The sequence below is a fragment of the Chanos chanos genome, chromosome 8 (assembly GCF_902362185.1).
Source record: "Chanos chanos chromosome 8, fChaCha1.1, whole genome shotgun sequence".
Classification (NCBI taxonomy): Eukaryota; Metazoa; Chordata; class Actinopteri; order Gonorynchiformes; family Chanidae; genus Chanos; species Chanos chanos.
This window is the reverse complement of record NC_044502.1, coordinates 29,186,260-29,203,905: the sequence shown is the minus strand read 5'-3', so window position 1 is coordinate 29,203,905 and position 17,646 is coordinate 29,186,260. Positions and strand designations below refer to the sequence as shown.

Here is a 17,646-nt window from a genome sequence, read left to right as displayed (position 1 = left end):
CTCCTGAACCCAGATTCACCTTAAACCCTCTTTCAGTCACGCCTGAAGGAAACCGGTGTAACCAAGAGAGGGGATGGGGGCACAGTGGCATAAAGCCAAGACAGGAACCCACACCAGAGGAGCAGAGCCTGGAGCTGGGTCCCAGTGGCCATAGGGTTGAGTGTAGGCTTTACAAAAAACAACCTATTCAGTCTTATATGGAGGGGGAGGGGCATGGTACAGAGGCCAGCTGCAGAAAAGAGCAGACTGAGCTGTCAGTCAGGACCAGAAATAGAAAAGCATCTGCGAGCTGCATCGCAACACTCACAGCCAACAAGCAGAGGTCAGGAATCCCGCCACGCTGTTATTCAGAACGTATCCTCGCAACCGGGCAGCAACACCAGCCACACAGCCCTCCTGATTCCCGGAGGTTGCAAAAGCAGAGCCGGCAAGGCGTCTGGCAGTCCGGATCACTCCCACAGAAACTCAGCGACGGCACTTGGCAGCACATAAGTGTCCAAGACAGAACAGGAAGACACAGCACAAGAAGAATGGGTACGAAGTTTGCTGAGACAAACAGTGAATTCAGGGACCACACTAACCTGCCCCTCACAAGTTCTTTCTGCCCTGAAGTTGACTACTTGGATGTGTTTAACTCTAGCTGCAGGTCTTCAACACAGATGCCTACTGAAGGAAGTTCCCACAGTTGGTCAGATGATGTTTTGTTCTTCAAGCTGCCCATGGCTGTTTCTTTAAACAACCATAACACATCTGTTTGTTCGGAGGCAAGCAGCTTTGAATGCATTGATGTGGCTTTGGAAAGCCTGGAAGAGATCCAAAGGGGCACAAAAACTGTACCTAAGAGGCAGATCCAGCTGAAGAGACGGGACACAAGTGAACCTCACACCAGTGAAAACAATGAGAAGTCCCAGGTCCCAAATGTGTGCAGTCGTCCACGGGACCTCCTCACACGTCAGCACAGCACCCCAGCAGCATTTCATCAGGAGTCACAAGGAACGGATAGGAGTTCAGCCCAGGCCGAACGAAAACAGAGGCTTCAGAAGTCGGTCTCCTTGGATGAAACATCTAGCAAAACTAAAATGGCCTCTTGCATCATTACGAATATTCTATCAAAGAAAATGCAGTTTGAACAGAACCTCCGCGGTGTTGAGGTTCCTGAGAAAGCATTTGCTCCCATCAAAGTGAGCAACAATGCTCCTGATAATTATTTGCTTTCTTCTCCCAAGGATCTTCTCACTGACACTGCTAATCTAAATTGCAGTTCTTCCTCACAGAGTCCTTCAGTGAAGGTAGAGGCCAAGGCAAAGAGCAATATCATCAAAGAACACCTCGGCGTCAGTGCCAAGACACAGCCAAAACCCCTATGCAAGCACAGCTTCAATCCTCTCCTCAGTGGCACAGGAAATTCAGACTTTCCAGGCAGTAGCACTGAAATAACTGCTGCTGCTGAGAATGAGAAAGCAGAGAAGCTGAGCCCCAAAGAGGAGGTAGCACAGCTCATGAATTGCAGCTCAGGAGAGAGGCTATCCTGTGACTCAGCAAAGGGCAGAGCACGGAACACGAGCTCTGCAGTAAGTAAAGCTGCCAGCGCACAGGCCCCAGTGAAAACCACACCAGAGGAATGCCACCCAGAGCAACCAATCCACAAACAACCGAATGACAGGACCCAACCACTGCCCAAGGCTTCAGAAAAGCTTGAGAGGCTCTCCGACAACAAAGTAGACGCACCAAGCCCAACAAAGGTTGCCTGTCAGATCTCTGAACAAGAGGCAAGCGTAGCAGGTACTTCATTGCCCTTGTCTGCTGAGAGTAGTTCAGGACAAGAACAGGAAAATGACAGGGTGGAGTTAAAGCTGTCAGGGCTGTCAGTAAACACAGGCATGCAGGGGAAATTCAAAGCCATGGGTCCTGTTCACATTGTGAGGGACGTGAGGAGCCTGGTGAAAAACACCTACAACCTGTCCTTCAGGGCGCAGGGGGAAACAACACAAGGGCTTGAGGATAATGTGCCTCTTTTTCAACCAACAATACTCAATCAAGCCAGCAGCAAGGGAGAAAGCAAGGGGAGAAAGCAGGATGAAAAACCACCTGTGAGAAAAGTAACCCCACCTTTTCCCTTTGATAGAGTTAAAGATACATCTTCTCCTCCCAGAAGAAATGAAGCCAAAGCTATGACTTGCGTGGAATCACATGACAATTCTCCCAGCACAAAGGTCAGTTCACACATCATGACCACTGAAAACAGTTGTACCCCATCAAAGTCCTTAGAAGGACCAGGCAGCTCAGCTGGCATGGGTAAATTTGATACTCTGGGCAGAAGCACAAATTTCAAACAGGCAAACAATATGGAGATGACATTTCAGAATAGAGAGGAGACCTCAGCTGACTCCAGTAAACCAGGATTTGAAAGAGGGAATTACCCAGTTGGGGAAAAAAAAGAACAACAGGCAGCTGCTCCAAACTTTTATTCTGCAGTGTCATTGTACGCCTCACCTGCATCCAACACAGACCAGCTGGACAGCTGTAAGTTATTAGCACAAATGAGTTCAGGCGACAGAAGTGGCCAGAAGACCCCAGGTCTGCCTCCAAGATCCCAGAGTTCATCTGCAACCAGACAAACTCCTCCTTCTGCCTGTGTTCTTACGGTTGCACCAAATCAAATGGTCTCGCCGTATTACTACAAACCAAGTCCTTTGGGTTATCAGACAATTCCATCACCTATTGGTACATTTAGCTTCATGCAAGGGCCTGTCTTGTTGCAACCACAACCTCACAGTCAACCTACTGTGTCAACTGTCTCTGTTCCCCTACTGGGGCCTTTTTCTGAAGATGACAGGCAGCCAGCCCAGCCTTCCCAAAGAGACAGACACTCAGAGCAACAGAGTTCACCAAAGCAGGTAGAGAATGCAGAGCAAAGGCAGAAAATCCCTTCCCCAGATACTCAACAATATGCAGCTTTAGAAATGCACCTTGGTACAGAAAACAGACGTGGGAGTACAGCTGCACTCAATACTGAATTGGGAGGTCTAGCTCAGGCACAGAACCCACGCCACCTGCTCCTGGACCCAGAAACTGGCCACTACTTCTACATTGACATGCCCCAGCTACCTCAGCGCAAGATGCTCTTTGATCCACAGACCTGCCAGTACATAGAGGTGCTGCTACCACAGCAAACTCTGCCCAGCCCTGTTCTACCTTCACCATGTGCCTTGCCTATTCCACCTCTCCATATCCCAGCTATGTATGCTCCACACTGTCTGCCTTATGTTCATTCACACTCTCAAGTACTGCCACCACCTGGGCCCTGAAACTGTTCAGAAAATGGATAAAGGGTATAAGGTCAGATCTTGTAGTGCCTTGCAGTGCTGGATTTAAGCTGCATTAAAACTAAAAAATGTGTAAATGTCCATGGGGGTTACTGCACTAGATCAGAAGTGATCTACTGAAGTTGAAGGAGGTGCATGTTTTGGTATATCCAACACTACAAACATCCTAAAAGCTACCTCTGAGATGACTAACAAATGTAGGTAAGTCCTATTATCTCCACTGTTATTTTTTCAGCTTAGTGCACATGCACTATAAAGAAGGTTGTTATGGAGGTGCGTGCTCTGATTGTGGAGTTACCTCTGGGATCTAAGTGTCCGAACAATGTTTACTAAGATGGTGGTCATCATTTCATCACTTCATAATGTAAATGCTTCAGGTTATGAATAGGCAAGAACCACTGTAAGAACCATGATCATAGAGGGTGTGTTTGATGCATTATGGATTGGAGCACTTTGTACCGTGATTTTACTTGCTGACACACTGTAATGAGTGATTAGCTACACAGAGTGACTTTTTTTTATCTTGGGAACTGTTCGGTTCTCATTGAATGATGTTTTTGTTGAAACTCTTAACTGATTTGATCTGTTTATGTTGAATCATGTTTCTAATGAGCCTCACAGATTCTTCTGTTGGGTTCATTGGTCTCTCCTTCAAACCGTTGTGTTCAAGAGATCCATGTTTTCACTCAGCTTACAACTAAATGAAATCCATTTGGGTTATTGACAGAATATAACTGATACTATTACTGAATTTCCTCAGCCAGTAGCAGGAGATCCACATATTTAAACAATACTGTAAATTGGTAATCGCAAAGAGACAGATACACCATTTCTATGATAAGCTGTCTTTAGTTCCAGAGTAACAATAAAGAAAATTAAGAAAAAAAAACTTTATTTTGTACACTTCATATCTGCCTTTTATTAATAGCATCTTCAGTGGAAAATGTATTTGAGCTCAGGATGACAAGGCAGTTTATTTGTTCATCAGTTCACTTTTTTTATTGCTGCACCTAGTTTCACTTGTTTTGTATGCACTGATTTGTTTCTTCAGTCTAATGCTGTCATATTATTTTTACACATGGGCATAAAAATTATACTGCAAGTAAAAATATAACAAAGTGGCGCTTTTTTGTAAAAGTAAATCAGGAATCAAACTGGGAAAGAAAAAGAAAGAACTTAAATGTCGACTGTTCAAAAATTGTACAGTTAGGTGTTAATGCTGTTCTATGATTTGGTTATGCAACCAAGTGACAATATTTTCATATCACAGTAAATTATATGTCTATACAGATATATGTCAGCCAAATTTTCAATTTTTTGTTCATTTGGTTTTGTTAATCACAATTTTGCTTCACCAAACAGATTTTAGCATTAATGGCCACTGACTTTGTATATGCTCAATTGTAAAATTACATATGCATTGTCAGAAATTCATACAACTAAATTGCCAAAGAGATTGAAATTTTAATTATTCATTGAGAGACTGCTTCCCAGTGTCATATTTACGCTCATGTAACATAAGCTAATAGACATTTATTTTTTGATCAAAGCAAAACAATGCAGGTTTCTCAACTTTGGATTCATTTCTACCGTCTAGCATTTTTCCATAGTAATGTTTACTTAGAGTACAAATGTGTATTTGTAAATTACTGTAATACAAATTTCAATGTACTGTATTTCTTCACAGTTTTTAATGCTGAATCATTTACCAAAAAACTGTTGTCCAGCACTGATCATATAAGAATTTTGTACACAATCAAAAAACAATAATAAACGAGAAAAGTTGTATTGCATCTTTCTATGTTGTCATTTCAACAGTACACTTAGACCCCAGTATTCTGAGAAAAGCTGAAATAATAAACACATTTTCAGATGGTTTCAGGATATTATCTGTTCAAAATGACACATACAGGGTACTCACTCATTTCTGAAACTTCATCCTCTTTGTGGCATGTGTCAAGACTGATTTTTCATGTGTATCTAACTTCTTTTCTGTTGATCATTACTCATTTTTAAAACAATAAATGATCACAGTAGATGATAAAAAAATTAGATCAACTGCATATAAAACTACTCTTAACAAAATAAGACCTATCCCATGATAATAAAAAAAAATTAAATATTTGTTTTGTGTGGCTACACTTTTGTGCAGACTGTTTTAGCTGGGGGTGATGGGTCCACACTCCCTACTTTCCTCAAATCTTTCTCCTCACAGCGGCTGCTGCTCCTACGTCTTGATGTTCTAAAGCCCCGGAAAGTAGGGCAGACAGGTAGGTAGCGCAGGCAGTCTACTCTGCGAACAAGACCCATGCCTATGGGGAAATTGTAGGTAGAAGCCTCCATACTATCATCAGTAGTACTGTCATCTGTGGTCCAGCCCAAAAGGCCTCTCTCTTTCTTCGTGCCTGTTTATTTTAAGCATGAACATGCACACACACATAAATATAAACACAACTAAAGTGACCAAGTAACTCACTTCATACCCGCTAAAGATAAATCATTGTTTTATGACTATCAGGTGAAGTTGAACATTAGAGCGGATGACTCAGCATACCTGGAATGGTGTTGTCTAGAGCAAATGCCAGGAAGCCTCCAACAAACATCTCCGTGGTCAGGAGCACTGTTAGGATTTGGTCCAGCTCTGGCACACCTAATTGAAAGACAAACATACATGTCCTGCCTTAGTTACTAATGTCTCTAAGGAATCCTATTAACAGAGGTGGACATCAGATGGGTAGGGCATTTGTGTACAACCAGTCATCTGTCAGATTAGACTGCACCATTGTATTTGATATTTTTTCCCCCTGGGTCCTCTTTCTATTTCAAAGGCTGTGGGCAGTTTTACCTGTCTGAATGGCTCCTGGGTGTGTGTCCAGGAAATTAGGCAGCATGAGCCCTGCAAACATGGAAAAGCCCAACACAAAGAGGTTCCTTGATGAGTTCAGGTCCACACTCTGCAGGTTAGACAAACCCACAGCTGTGATCATACCTGTAATACACAAACAGAAAACAAACAAAGCACATCTTGATATCTCTTGATAAAAATAGAATTAAAACCACAATATCTCAGGCCCTCTTTCTATGTCAACACACACTAAGAAAATAAAACCTTGCCCCCTTGTCCCATATACACATTCGTAGTGAGATTATGACTAGTTTATCACATCTTATTATGGGTTGGGCACTTACTAATCTGTATATATTCAGTGTCAAGTTGACCTCAGTTGGGACAGACTAATGAGAGGATCTATGTTGACATCCAGTGGACAATATCAGACAAAGCCGGCATGAAGAAATCAATAAAGTTCCTCACCAAATACAGTGCAAAACATGCCTCCTAAAATGGGGTCAGGCAGAGAGGCAAACAGAGCAGTGAATTTCCCAAAGGTCCCCAAAAGGAACATGATTCCTGCTCCATACTGCACCACTCTCCTGCTGCCTACCTGCACATGGAAAACAACCCGATAGTTTCACCATCACTGCCAACACAATCACACAAGTAACTCAAAAACACAAGCTGGATTTTGTTCTAATTGTGAAGTAACACAGTTGATTATAGTGATGAAAGACTTATCAAGACCTGGGACTGAATCAAGTAAATCCTGTGTGTGAAGTTACAGTCTGCACTATTGTTATCAATCCTTAATGATACGCAGGGGTGGACAGTAACGAAGTACATTTACTTGAGTACTGTACTTAAGTACATTTTTCGAGTATCTGTACTTTACTTGAGTGTTAATTTTTTTTGGAAACTTATGACTTTTACTCCACTACATTTGAAAAACAAATATTGTACTTTTCACTCCACTACATTTCTATGAAGATTCTCGTTAATCGTTACTTTAAGGCATAGCTTTGAAGTCAGCGGACAAATTTTCTTTTCTAAAATGCGATAGGCCGTATTGTGTTCATCACAGGGGAAAAACCAATCACAGTAAACTACTCGAATGCTGTCAGTCAAGTGCGTGCTGCATTTTTTTTAACAACTGAACTTGGTGGTTTTACTGATGGCTACTACAATGGAAGATAAAGATGGTAAAGATAAAGGTTCCTCACCAGAGCAGCCATGGCCATATCTTAAGTCCATGTCTGAGATCTTTTAAATCAACTGGGTTCCAAGCTAATTGCTTCCTGTATGCGTACGGAAACCAGTTGGCTTGAAAACCATTTGGGGCATAACACCGGGTCCTGTGTGAATCCACTGCTGACGCATACTAATAGTTAGCTAGCGAAAATGCCAGGTTAACGTTACTGACAAAAATCCTTTCAGAAATATATGTTTTAATCTTGTCAGGTAATATTTGTAAGGTCAGCGGATTCACGTAGGACCCAGTCCCAATAAGACGAGGGGGGCGGGAATCAAGCGGTGACGATCCAGCTGTTTCACATTTCAGACAATGCTATGTAGTAGACGTAAAATTAACCTAGCCTACAACATTATGATGTGTTTATCCTTTTAAGGCCAATCTGAGTTAATCATTTGCCTGTTTAACTGAAGCTATACATTGTCTTTTATAGAGGAAGCATTTGGTTCAACTGTGTTTCTATAGGCTTTGTAGCATATTCCACAAGCTTTTTATTCTACAGGTTCTACAAGCAAGCCAGTGCATTCAGTAGGTTGTTTCAGAGTCATTAGACTCTGTAAATGCATTGTTGCAACAATGCGATGACATTAAAAAGAAAATGTACTCTTGAATACTTAAGTATTTTTAAAAGCAAGTACTCCAGTACTTTAACTCAAGTAAAAATTGAACTGAACAACTTTTACTTGTAGTGGAGTAATATTTGACCAGGAGTATCTATACTTTGACTCAAGTAATGGAGTTGTGTACTTTGTCCACCTCTGATGATATGGTTGTTATGGTGCTCTTCTATTACCTTAGTAATGCCCAATACCCCAATGTTAGGACTTGAAGAAGTAGAGCCATTTCCTGTACCCAGCAGTCCAGCTATGATACAGCACAGTCCTTCTGTGAGGATGCCTCTGTAAGAGCAACAATGTTAATATACAGATAAATATTTCAAGCTACCACAATACATGATCTAACTGACAGAAATGTTTCACAAACAAAATGCCTTGTTATAAAATTTATTTTTGCCTTCCAAAGAATTTAAAATTTTCTGTGTGAGTTTGGGAGTCCTCACTGACCTGTTGATAGCATGAATTGGAGGAGGGGGTGCTCCAGAAAGTCTGGCACAGGCATAGTAATCTCCAATGGACTCTACAATACCAGCCAATGTGGCACTGAACATACCCAACACACCAGCTATCGTCACGGTGGGCAACCCCCACTGACCTGACAGACACACGGAATATTCTAGAATATTAACATGTTTAAGCACAATTAATAACTTGACATGCAGTAGTTCACTCATTCGCTCTATCGTAGTACTCTGTAATGATCCTTTTCCTTGTGACTTTGTTCTCTCAGACACTAACATTAGTTGACCATTCAGTGTCTATTAAGGTTCTGTGTTAAGTGCCTGTGAAGTGTTTTGTTAATTTTTTTTTATAAAGTTTGTAAGTTTTACATTTGATATTGCTCAATGCTTTCAGCATTGTCTTCATTTCAATACTGGGCGGATTATCAACCTTAACCAAAACAAGCAGTGTTGTGAGTTCATGGTGGTTCTTCAGATAACCCTATTATGTGAGGTGAGTGTAACAGGGGGGGGTGGGCAGGTTACTTACAGGGATAAGGGAAACGGAACCAAGGTGCTTGACTCATGATTTCTCCTCGAGCATCGGTGCGAGCTTTGAATCCATAATGCCCCGGGTCATTTGGCAGTACATCAGTCAGTGTAAGGATGTAACAGACCAACCAGCCAAGCATGATCGCCATTATTATCTACTCAAGGGTTAAAAAAGACAGAGGGAAAAGTGAGAGACAAAACTGAAAAACTGATGAAATTAAAACGATCTACACAAGGTCAGGTGAGAAGAAGCTTAAAGCTTAAGAAGCGTAACAAAAGCTCAAAAGTCCAAGCCACTAAACTGAGAAATGCTAATAAAGTTGGCGGAGTCAGCTCTGACCGGAAACATCTTGAAGATCTGAACTCCAGTGGTGTGCCAGCCTTTTTCTCTGGAATAGACGGGAAAGGGAAGGGACCAGTTCCTCAGATACTGAGCAAACAACACAATGAGGAAGATACACCTAGAGACAAAGAATGAGAAAAGGTGAGAAGTGGGGCATTGGTAAGACAGACTTCACAAGACTGTACTTCACAACTAACTAAATTCTTAATCAGGTGACCCACCCAAACCCAGTAACGACCCTTAACCAGCATTAATCTGCAGGGATGTGTAATGTATATGTGCATTGTTTGGCAACTACAAAAGAAAATTTAAGGGGAAAAACATCTGAGAACTGAAACCGGAGATGATGACATTAAAAGGAAGGAAGCGGTCTTACAGCATAGAGAGACCCCAGTGGCTGCCAGCACGGTCTCCAGCGGTCTGGAAGACAGAGAGGCCAATGAGGGACACAGTAGGGGTCACAGTCAGTGGCCCAATGGAATTCAGCAGGATACCTGGAAGTCCCACCAGCCCAATGACTACCTCCACCAGGCTGGAGACAATGATGGCCCCTTGGATCTACCAGGCAAGGAAAGACAATTTTCAGACTCTTTTCATCCAGATATCCAAATCTACAGAGGAAGTCTAGACATACTAGGCAACTGCAGTTCTTCAAACTGCACTCCACAATTCACATGACTGTTTACAACAGAATCAGACATACAGATTTTAACCAGGTCTCATAAGAAAAACTTCAGTAGTCAGCATCGAGGCTGGACATCTCTGCTAGGTACCTCTCTTATCCTGGGGTGCCAGATATGGGAGGTATTCAGAGGGACACTCCAGTTCCCATAAATCTCCTCTGTCAAACATAAAAATCCATGAGACTGTATTCAGTACTGCACCGTACTCTAATTATGGCACAAAACTCACTTAAAGATACTTCACTATATCATGGCATTATAACACAAAAGTCTGTTGTAATTCTAAGCTATGGGGAATAGCATACCTTCAGGAGGACACTTCCATCTTTCTAGCCCTAGAATGGCTTGGGCAGGGACGAGGAAGGCAAATGCACTGGCTTGGAAGAGAGGTAACCTTGACAGGGGAGACAAATAACAGGTTGTAATGTGAACCCATATATTTCTATGATTGCTGCATAAATTCATTTCTATTTTAGTGTGTATTGTTGTTGCATGGCAGTGATCTATGGGTAATTCCACAGGCTGCTCGCGAAGAACAACCATCCACCTGAGAAACAGCTGCAGTTCTAAACAGTTGCTGTTATTACTTTAGCTATTACCCTTCTGTACAAGTTTTGAAGGCAAAATAAGAATCATATCATATTACATTTTCTCTATTTTCACACATTTTTGAATGACCAGCCACTCATTTTCTTACAAGCAGTGTCTTGTGTCAACAACCTAAATCTAGGATGGTGAGGCCAGCAATGGTTTCTCTTCACACAAGTGACACCAACTGCTGAATATTCGCACTGTGCGAGCAGTATGGTATTGTAAAGTTATATGAGCCGCTTAAAGAGAAATGTATATGTTATACAGTACAGTAGTGTTCTTACTTACTGTGTAGGTGGAGGTAAATTTGGCATATCTGGAATGAACCCTAGGTTTATGATGCAAACTGTACAGTGAGACGGTGCCCAAAAAACAAATGCTCTACTCAAGACCACATAAAGTGGTCTCACTCTGAAGTGAGACTATTTCAAAATAATCTGTTGTACAAAGTCAATATGTGGGCAGATTCTTACCGCACTCCAAAGGTTGTCTGTATTAATGTGGTGATTCCAACGCAAGTAAAGATGGTTCCCACGAGCAGGCTGACAGTTTGTTGATCCTGACCCACACACATAGCATCAGCCAATAGGAATGGGACTGCGATAGTCCCACTGAAGCATGTCAGGTAGTGCTGGGGAAACAGAGAGGGGCTGTTACTGTCAAAGAAAGCTTCAAAGAGAGAGTGAGATTGAGATAGAGATAGAGATAGCGATAGAAATGGGGTGAAGTGGGAAATGTGATGAGCAGGGGGAAGGGTGAGGTGCCTCAATAGACAGGGAGGAGCAGGGCAGAAAAGGACACAGATAAGGAGAGAAATAAACGATTGCTTGTGGTTAAGAGTGAGCAAGGGTAAGATTGTACCTGTAGGCCCAGTAACACACACAGGTACCACGGGGGGACATCCTCTATGGTGTAGATCATGTCAAAGCTCTGGGTTTGTTTCCCTGCTGTTTGTTTAACCTCCTCTGCCGACAGGTCCTCCACCTCCGTCTGCCCATTGTGATTTGGGGGAGCGAGCTAAGGAGAATAAGGCTTATGCTTATTGGTGAACTGTGGAAATCAAAATGCTCTTTTAAATACTGCATGGTCTTCAGTGGGGTGAAACACAATATCACCTGCCCCTTTCTGCATAACTGGGTAAATGGAATACCAGGTTTCTCTTACTGCTGTGATAATTCAGTAAAACATATTAATAACAAATTCAGCAGCAGTAAAGGCAGAAAGGATAACATGTGGATGCCATAAAAATTCATTTGGACACTCAGCTTTTCTCCTTAATGGTACCTCACTTTGACAGACTTATCAAAGATTAAATAATTCTGTTTCAGTTGTGCTAATTATGTCCTGTTGTAAATGATGTGTTGGTTGAGATTGTGTGCCTTTATCAGAGATGTGGCTGATATGAAACTCCGTACATAAGACTTTCCTTTAAATTATCCATCCACTGGTTCCATTCACGATGTTATTTTGTTCATTGTTTGATCAATATTGTGCTCAGTTCTGTGTTACATTCTGACTTTAAACCCTGCATCCTTGATACAAAGCTTGGAAGTCTCTGTTTATCCCCACATCTCACAGTGTACTGAAATGTTCGGGGGTTTTTTCACCTAATGCAATCCTCTCTCAATGATTTCATCACTTCATAATGTAAATGCTTCAGGTTATGAACAGGCAAGAATCACTGTAAGAACCATGTTCACAGAAGGTGTGTTTGATGCATTATGGATTGGAGCACTTCTTTGTACCGTGATTTTACTTGCTGACACACTGTAAAAAGTGATTAGCTACACAGAGTGACTTTTTTTTATCTTGGGAACTGTTCGGTTCTCATTGAATGATGTTTTTGTTGAAACTCTTAACTGATTTGATCTGTTTATGTTGAATCATGTTTCTAATGAGCCTCACAGTTGTGCTAATTATGTCCTGTTGTAAATGATGTGTTGGTTGAGGTTGTGTGCCTTTATCAGAGATGTGGCTGATATGAAACTCCGTACATAACACTTTCCTTTCACTTATCCATCCACTGGTTCCATTCATGATGTTATCTGGTTCATTGTTTGATCAATATTGTGCTCAGTTCTGTGTTACATTCTGACCTTAAACCCTGCATCCTTGATACAAAGCTTTGAAGTCTCTGTTTATACCCACATCTCACAGTGTACTGAAATGTTTGGGGTTTTTTTTTTTACCTTATGCAATCTTCTCTCAATGATTGCCATATTTGGATTAAATTATAACTCGAGACTACCAAAACATGCTTGGTCGCATCGGCCCATGTCTCTCATAATAGCATCCTTGATTTTGGAAGATGACACCATTTGTGGTCTTGCATGACTTGCCAACTGCTCTAATGTTCAATAACGTGTTTTGAGAGGACCAATGGGATTATGAGAGAGTGACCACAGAGACACGAATAGTTACAAATTAAACCAATTATGGTTAATTCAGCTACCATCTAAACAATGGTAGAAAAAACATGACCTAGCTTTGATTAACAATGCAAAAGGTCATACCTGATAGTCATTTGGTTAAATATTACTCACAATACATGAGTATGCTGATGGAAAGGGTACATTTTTGTATAGGTAATGGTTTAGCAAGCAGAGGGCAAACTGGCTGTCTTTTAAATCTCATTCACATTGTTTTGGTCTTTCAGCATGTTGTCTATGCCAATTAAAAATATGCTCTGAAGATATGCCTTCATCAGAGAGCTGTTAATTGGAAGGCTTGATGGAACTTATCTCCTCTCCCTTTGCTCCATCCTCTGAACAGACAAAACCAGATGATTTGGTTATGAAACAATAGACATGTGCAAAAGAAGTAACAGTCTGTGTGGACACATGCATTCTCATACAAAAGATACATCAACTGTTGCATTAACAGTGATTAACAGTGACCTACTTTTTTTTTTTAACCAGACATGTTTACCTTCCTGATACATTTGGGTCTGAGCATTTTTTTAATATAATTAAGTGTTCATCTCTTAACCAGATAAGAAAGAAGTAGAATATCACATTCAAAAACATTCAAAATGTCAACATTTCACACAGGAAAAGACCTAACACAGGAAAAATGTGATATTTGAATAGAAAGTTGTCAAAATATTTTTATCCAAGCCACTTTAAATGTAAGAAACTTCATTCGCCATATTCTCGTACCACAATTCACTGTTAGTGAAAATGTCACAACGGATCATATCTGTTCCTCAGCTGGACAAACCTTTCACAACTGCAATCTGTTCTGAGATTACTTTCACCGTAAAACATTCAAGAGGGGGTACAGCACTAGCATTAAAAAAATCACTTCAAGAAATTGAGCATGTGGTGGACTAGAGCATAAGTCTTACCTTTGGCTCTTGTGCTGGGTCTATGTGCTTCATTGAAACCGTGTGGTCAAGTGAGACATTAGCAACAAGTCCGTGAAGCTGCTGTGTATATCACAGGTCACGTGCAACCTCTCTATCCATTTTATGGGGGAGAATGGCCAGTAGATTAGTTGAGTTAATAATCTGCAACAGTAAATGGACTTTAGTCCATCTGTGCTCATCCAGAAGTCAAAGGAAAAAAAAACACAGTCCTGCATTTCTGGAAGATCCATTCTGAGAAGGGAGAATGCAGGAACCATCGTGGATCCTACAGGAGCCTCACAGGCTAACTAGGGAGGAAGAGCACCCAAAACAGCAAGGCATTTAAGATTACCCTTTAGAGCGAAGGGTCTGCAATTTCTGACCAGGTAATTAATGACACATCTGCTAGTATCAGTGAGAGCAGGATCATTCTGTATTGTAAGCATATTTTACTCTGTCCCCCTATGAACTGTAAGAGCATGTGACCAACTGTTAATTGCATATCCGTGCCACCCCTCTTGTATGCAAAAGGGGTTTGTCTCTAAATTAGCTAAGAGTACAGAATGATACCGCGAAACAGTATACGCTGTGTGAAGAGAGGGTCTGGAAAGGTAGCATTCCTACTATCCGTAACAGATCTGTGCTGATCTGTAAAAGCAAATGAACTTTTGGATGAAAACAGAAAAAAATCATAACACAAATAAACGTTGGGTTTCTCATATATTCTTTGGACTGTTGTTATTTCATGAAAACATGACATGAGACATGAAACTGACAAAATCATGCTGTAGGTTATGCTCAAGAGGGCGCCACACACTTACATAAAACCAGTTCTATAGCTTTTAGGGTGGAGGAATACATAAAAGGCTCTTATAGTAGACATAGTGTGAGGCAGTTACAAGCAAACATTCTTAATCTATGACGTTTAGAACAGTTGTAGTATTGGGAAAAAAATCATCCACATTAAAGGTCATAGGGCAAACATGCCACTCCTCAAACAGACTTCACTTGCGTCATAATTCCATAACATTATATAGTAGTTCATAACGTGACAAAATGATACATACAATAAGCTATAACCAAAACAAATATCTATCAACAATTTAGTGGAAATAATCCATGCTTGATGTAATAACTTTTTGGTGCACTATTTAATTATAATCAAATGTTTTGATGGATGATGTAATAATATCCATCAAAACAGTAATATTATTAGTAATAGTCATGCTTTAATCCAGTGGTAATTTAATATTTGATCAACTCTACAAAAGACAATATGTGACTAGTGAGGCTCTTGGACTATGACAGCTGCTTTTACTCTGCACTGGTATGCCTAAATACACACACACACATACACATACAGAGGGAGAGAGAAAGACAGAAATTCTGTCATGGTATTTGATCAAGATGACTTAACTGTATTAACTGGGTAAAAGGTGCAGAGGACAAAGAATGTCACATAATTAACAAATGAGTAATCAGTAAATCAGTAACTAACAAACAGGAAATACTGTATGTCCAAAAAATCACTACAGAAACAAATCAGTAAATAAAACTGGATTTGGAAATTTATAAAGAAATAGATAATACATCGAGTAATTAAAAGACAATGAGTTAATATAAAATGAGTGATTTTTTATTTATGCTTTATTTACTGCATTTTCTCATCCATTTATTTACTTTTGTTTTTTCCCCCTCTATCTATTTTTGCTTTATTTTAAATAAAAGAGGTAGTTCTCACAAAGACATTTGAAGAGGTCTCAGCCAGCAGACATCTAACAGAGACAATTCAATGACATACAAGGAAGTACTCTTCAGTTACAACACTTAAACAACATTCACAATCAATCACAGTACTGTCACAGCGTTTCTCTTAATTTCCCTAATTTAGTTGTGACATAAAGTTCCTTTATACAAATTATGACTGCTGTTGTTGTCAGTCTTTGTTATGGCTATCAAGTGACTGGGTTTCTTGGGATCGGTGTTGAGTCACAACACTGCATTTAGGCTCCAGCAGCAAAAAGCGAAACAGGTCTGAATGATGCAGCCCCATTCAGCATAATGACAAGAGGACTGGGCCAGTCACATTCTGGGGGCTAGAAGACTCTAGGGTTTCTCATGACCTGTGCCTCTCTTTGCAGAACAAAAACTTTTTTTAGACTGCTCTTTCGGACCACCAATGGACTGTGTGTTTTTTTCTGGGTGTTTTGGATGCTATAGAAGTGAGAGTTTATCTTGGGTGTCTTTGAGCAGCGAAGAACGCTGTGAAGTACGGTGAAGATATCACTGCTTAGGTTCAATCACAGGTCAGTGTGCTGTAGGTAGATTAGGCCCTGCAGGTCCAAATACTCCTCATTCCCATTGGCTAGTCTTTCCAGTCTTTGAGCAGGTAAACACAGTAAACCTACAAGGCCCTGAACTGGTCTGCCACAGAGAAGTTAAAATGCATAAGGCCTGTTGACACCTTGGGTACTTCCTTGTGGGAGCCAGTTGTCCCATTCTTCGTCTGAATCAGAAACAAACATAGGGGACGTAGACTTAAATGTTTGGTTTGGCTGGTTCACTAATCCATTTGTATGTGGATGGCAGACGGTAGCCCTGAAGCCCTCCACACATTATACTACATGCAGTTGGTCCAAGAGCTGGAAAGTGAAATTTGTCTCCTCATTCATCTCAGTCTCATTTGGCATTCCAAACCAGGCAAACAATTTTGAGTTTTGCGGTGGAAGGAGGAGGGCTTCCAGGAACCTGTCTGTACAGTTATAGGTGACAAATATGCAGTGGTGCCTGGAACATTTCTTTTCCATGTCTACAGCAAACTACTACAAAAGGGTACGAATAACTCACAGACAGTGAGCTTTACCAGATATGATTTCTGACATTCTGGGGTACTTCAACTGTAGTATGTGGCTGGCTGGAGGGAACAGGAGGCTAACGTGTTTATGTGAAGATTTTTGAGGTGCCTTGTGGACTACCTTTGGTCTGGTATGTGAAAGGTGTTGTCTGATGTGTCAGCAGGTGGTACGTACAATGAGACCTTCAACCCCATCCCTCATGATGTACAAAATTTCATCCTCTGTCGCAAAGAGTTTCAAACCACTTCTCTTAGCGTTGCTGTTGCTGTCGCCGAGAGAAGTGGTTCGAGTCTGGCTGCGGCTTTGGGCCTGGTTACTATTAGACATGCCAATTCTAAAGTTTCAGCAGTTACATCAACCATGAGGTATCACTTCAAATGTCGCCATGCACATACCGCGCTTGTGTCTGGTCATCCAAAAAACAATGTCTAATCAAGGACAGAGAGCTCTCAGTGTCCATTTAGGGGAGGTTGCTATGATGCTATGGTGCTGCTGTCTTGGACCAATGAGCCTTCAGGTGCTGTCAAATCAACTTGGCAGCAGTGAGTCTATCGCTTATCTTATTCTCTCCCAGATGGCCATATCTGATGGCAGAACTTTCAGAATGACTGTCTCACTATTCTGTCAGATGATGTGGATCTATGGCTGTATCAAGTAGCAATTTGGCCTCTCAACTTCTGTTATGTCTCTTTCTGTCCCCCACCCCCCAAGTGATGTAGTAGAAGCCCAGAACCTCAAGCAGCGGGAATCTCACCAGAAATATCACATTTCACTAGCAGTGCTTCCCTCAGCTCCCTGAAGCTGGAGT

At 41.2% G+C, this 17,646-nt stretch overlaps 1 protein-coding gene across 1 annotated transcript; it reads right to left on the bottom strand.

The window, feature by feature from the left end:
• Positions 1-4,787: 4,787 nt before the first annotated feature.
• slc23a1 (solute carrier family 23 member 1) lies at positions 4,788-14,021 on the bottom strand. The gene is made up of 14 exons (XM_030781265.1): positions 13,984-14,021; positions 11,499-11,654; positions 11,111-11,268; positions 10,352-10,440; positions 10,137-10,204; positions 9,740-9,921; positions 9,361-9,481; positions 9,019-9,175; positions 8,476-8,623; positions 8,205-8,310; positions 6,640-6,769; positions 6,172-6,315; positions 5,881-5,976; positions 4,788-5,731 (listed from the first exon to the last, which is right to left on the bottom strand). The coding sequence occupies exons 1-14, from the start codon at positions 14,014-14,016 to the stop codon at positions 5,463-5,465; spliced, it is 1,857 nt and encodes a 618-aa protein (XP_030637125.1). The 5' UTR covers positions 14,017-14,021; the 3' UTR covers positions 4,788-5,462.
• Between the last annotated feature and the right edge of the window lie 3,625 nt (positions 14,022-17,646).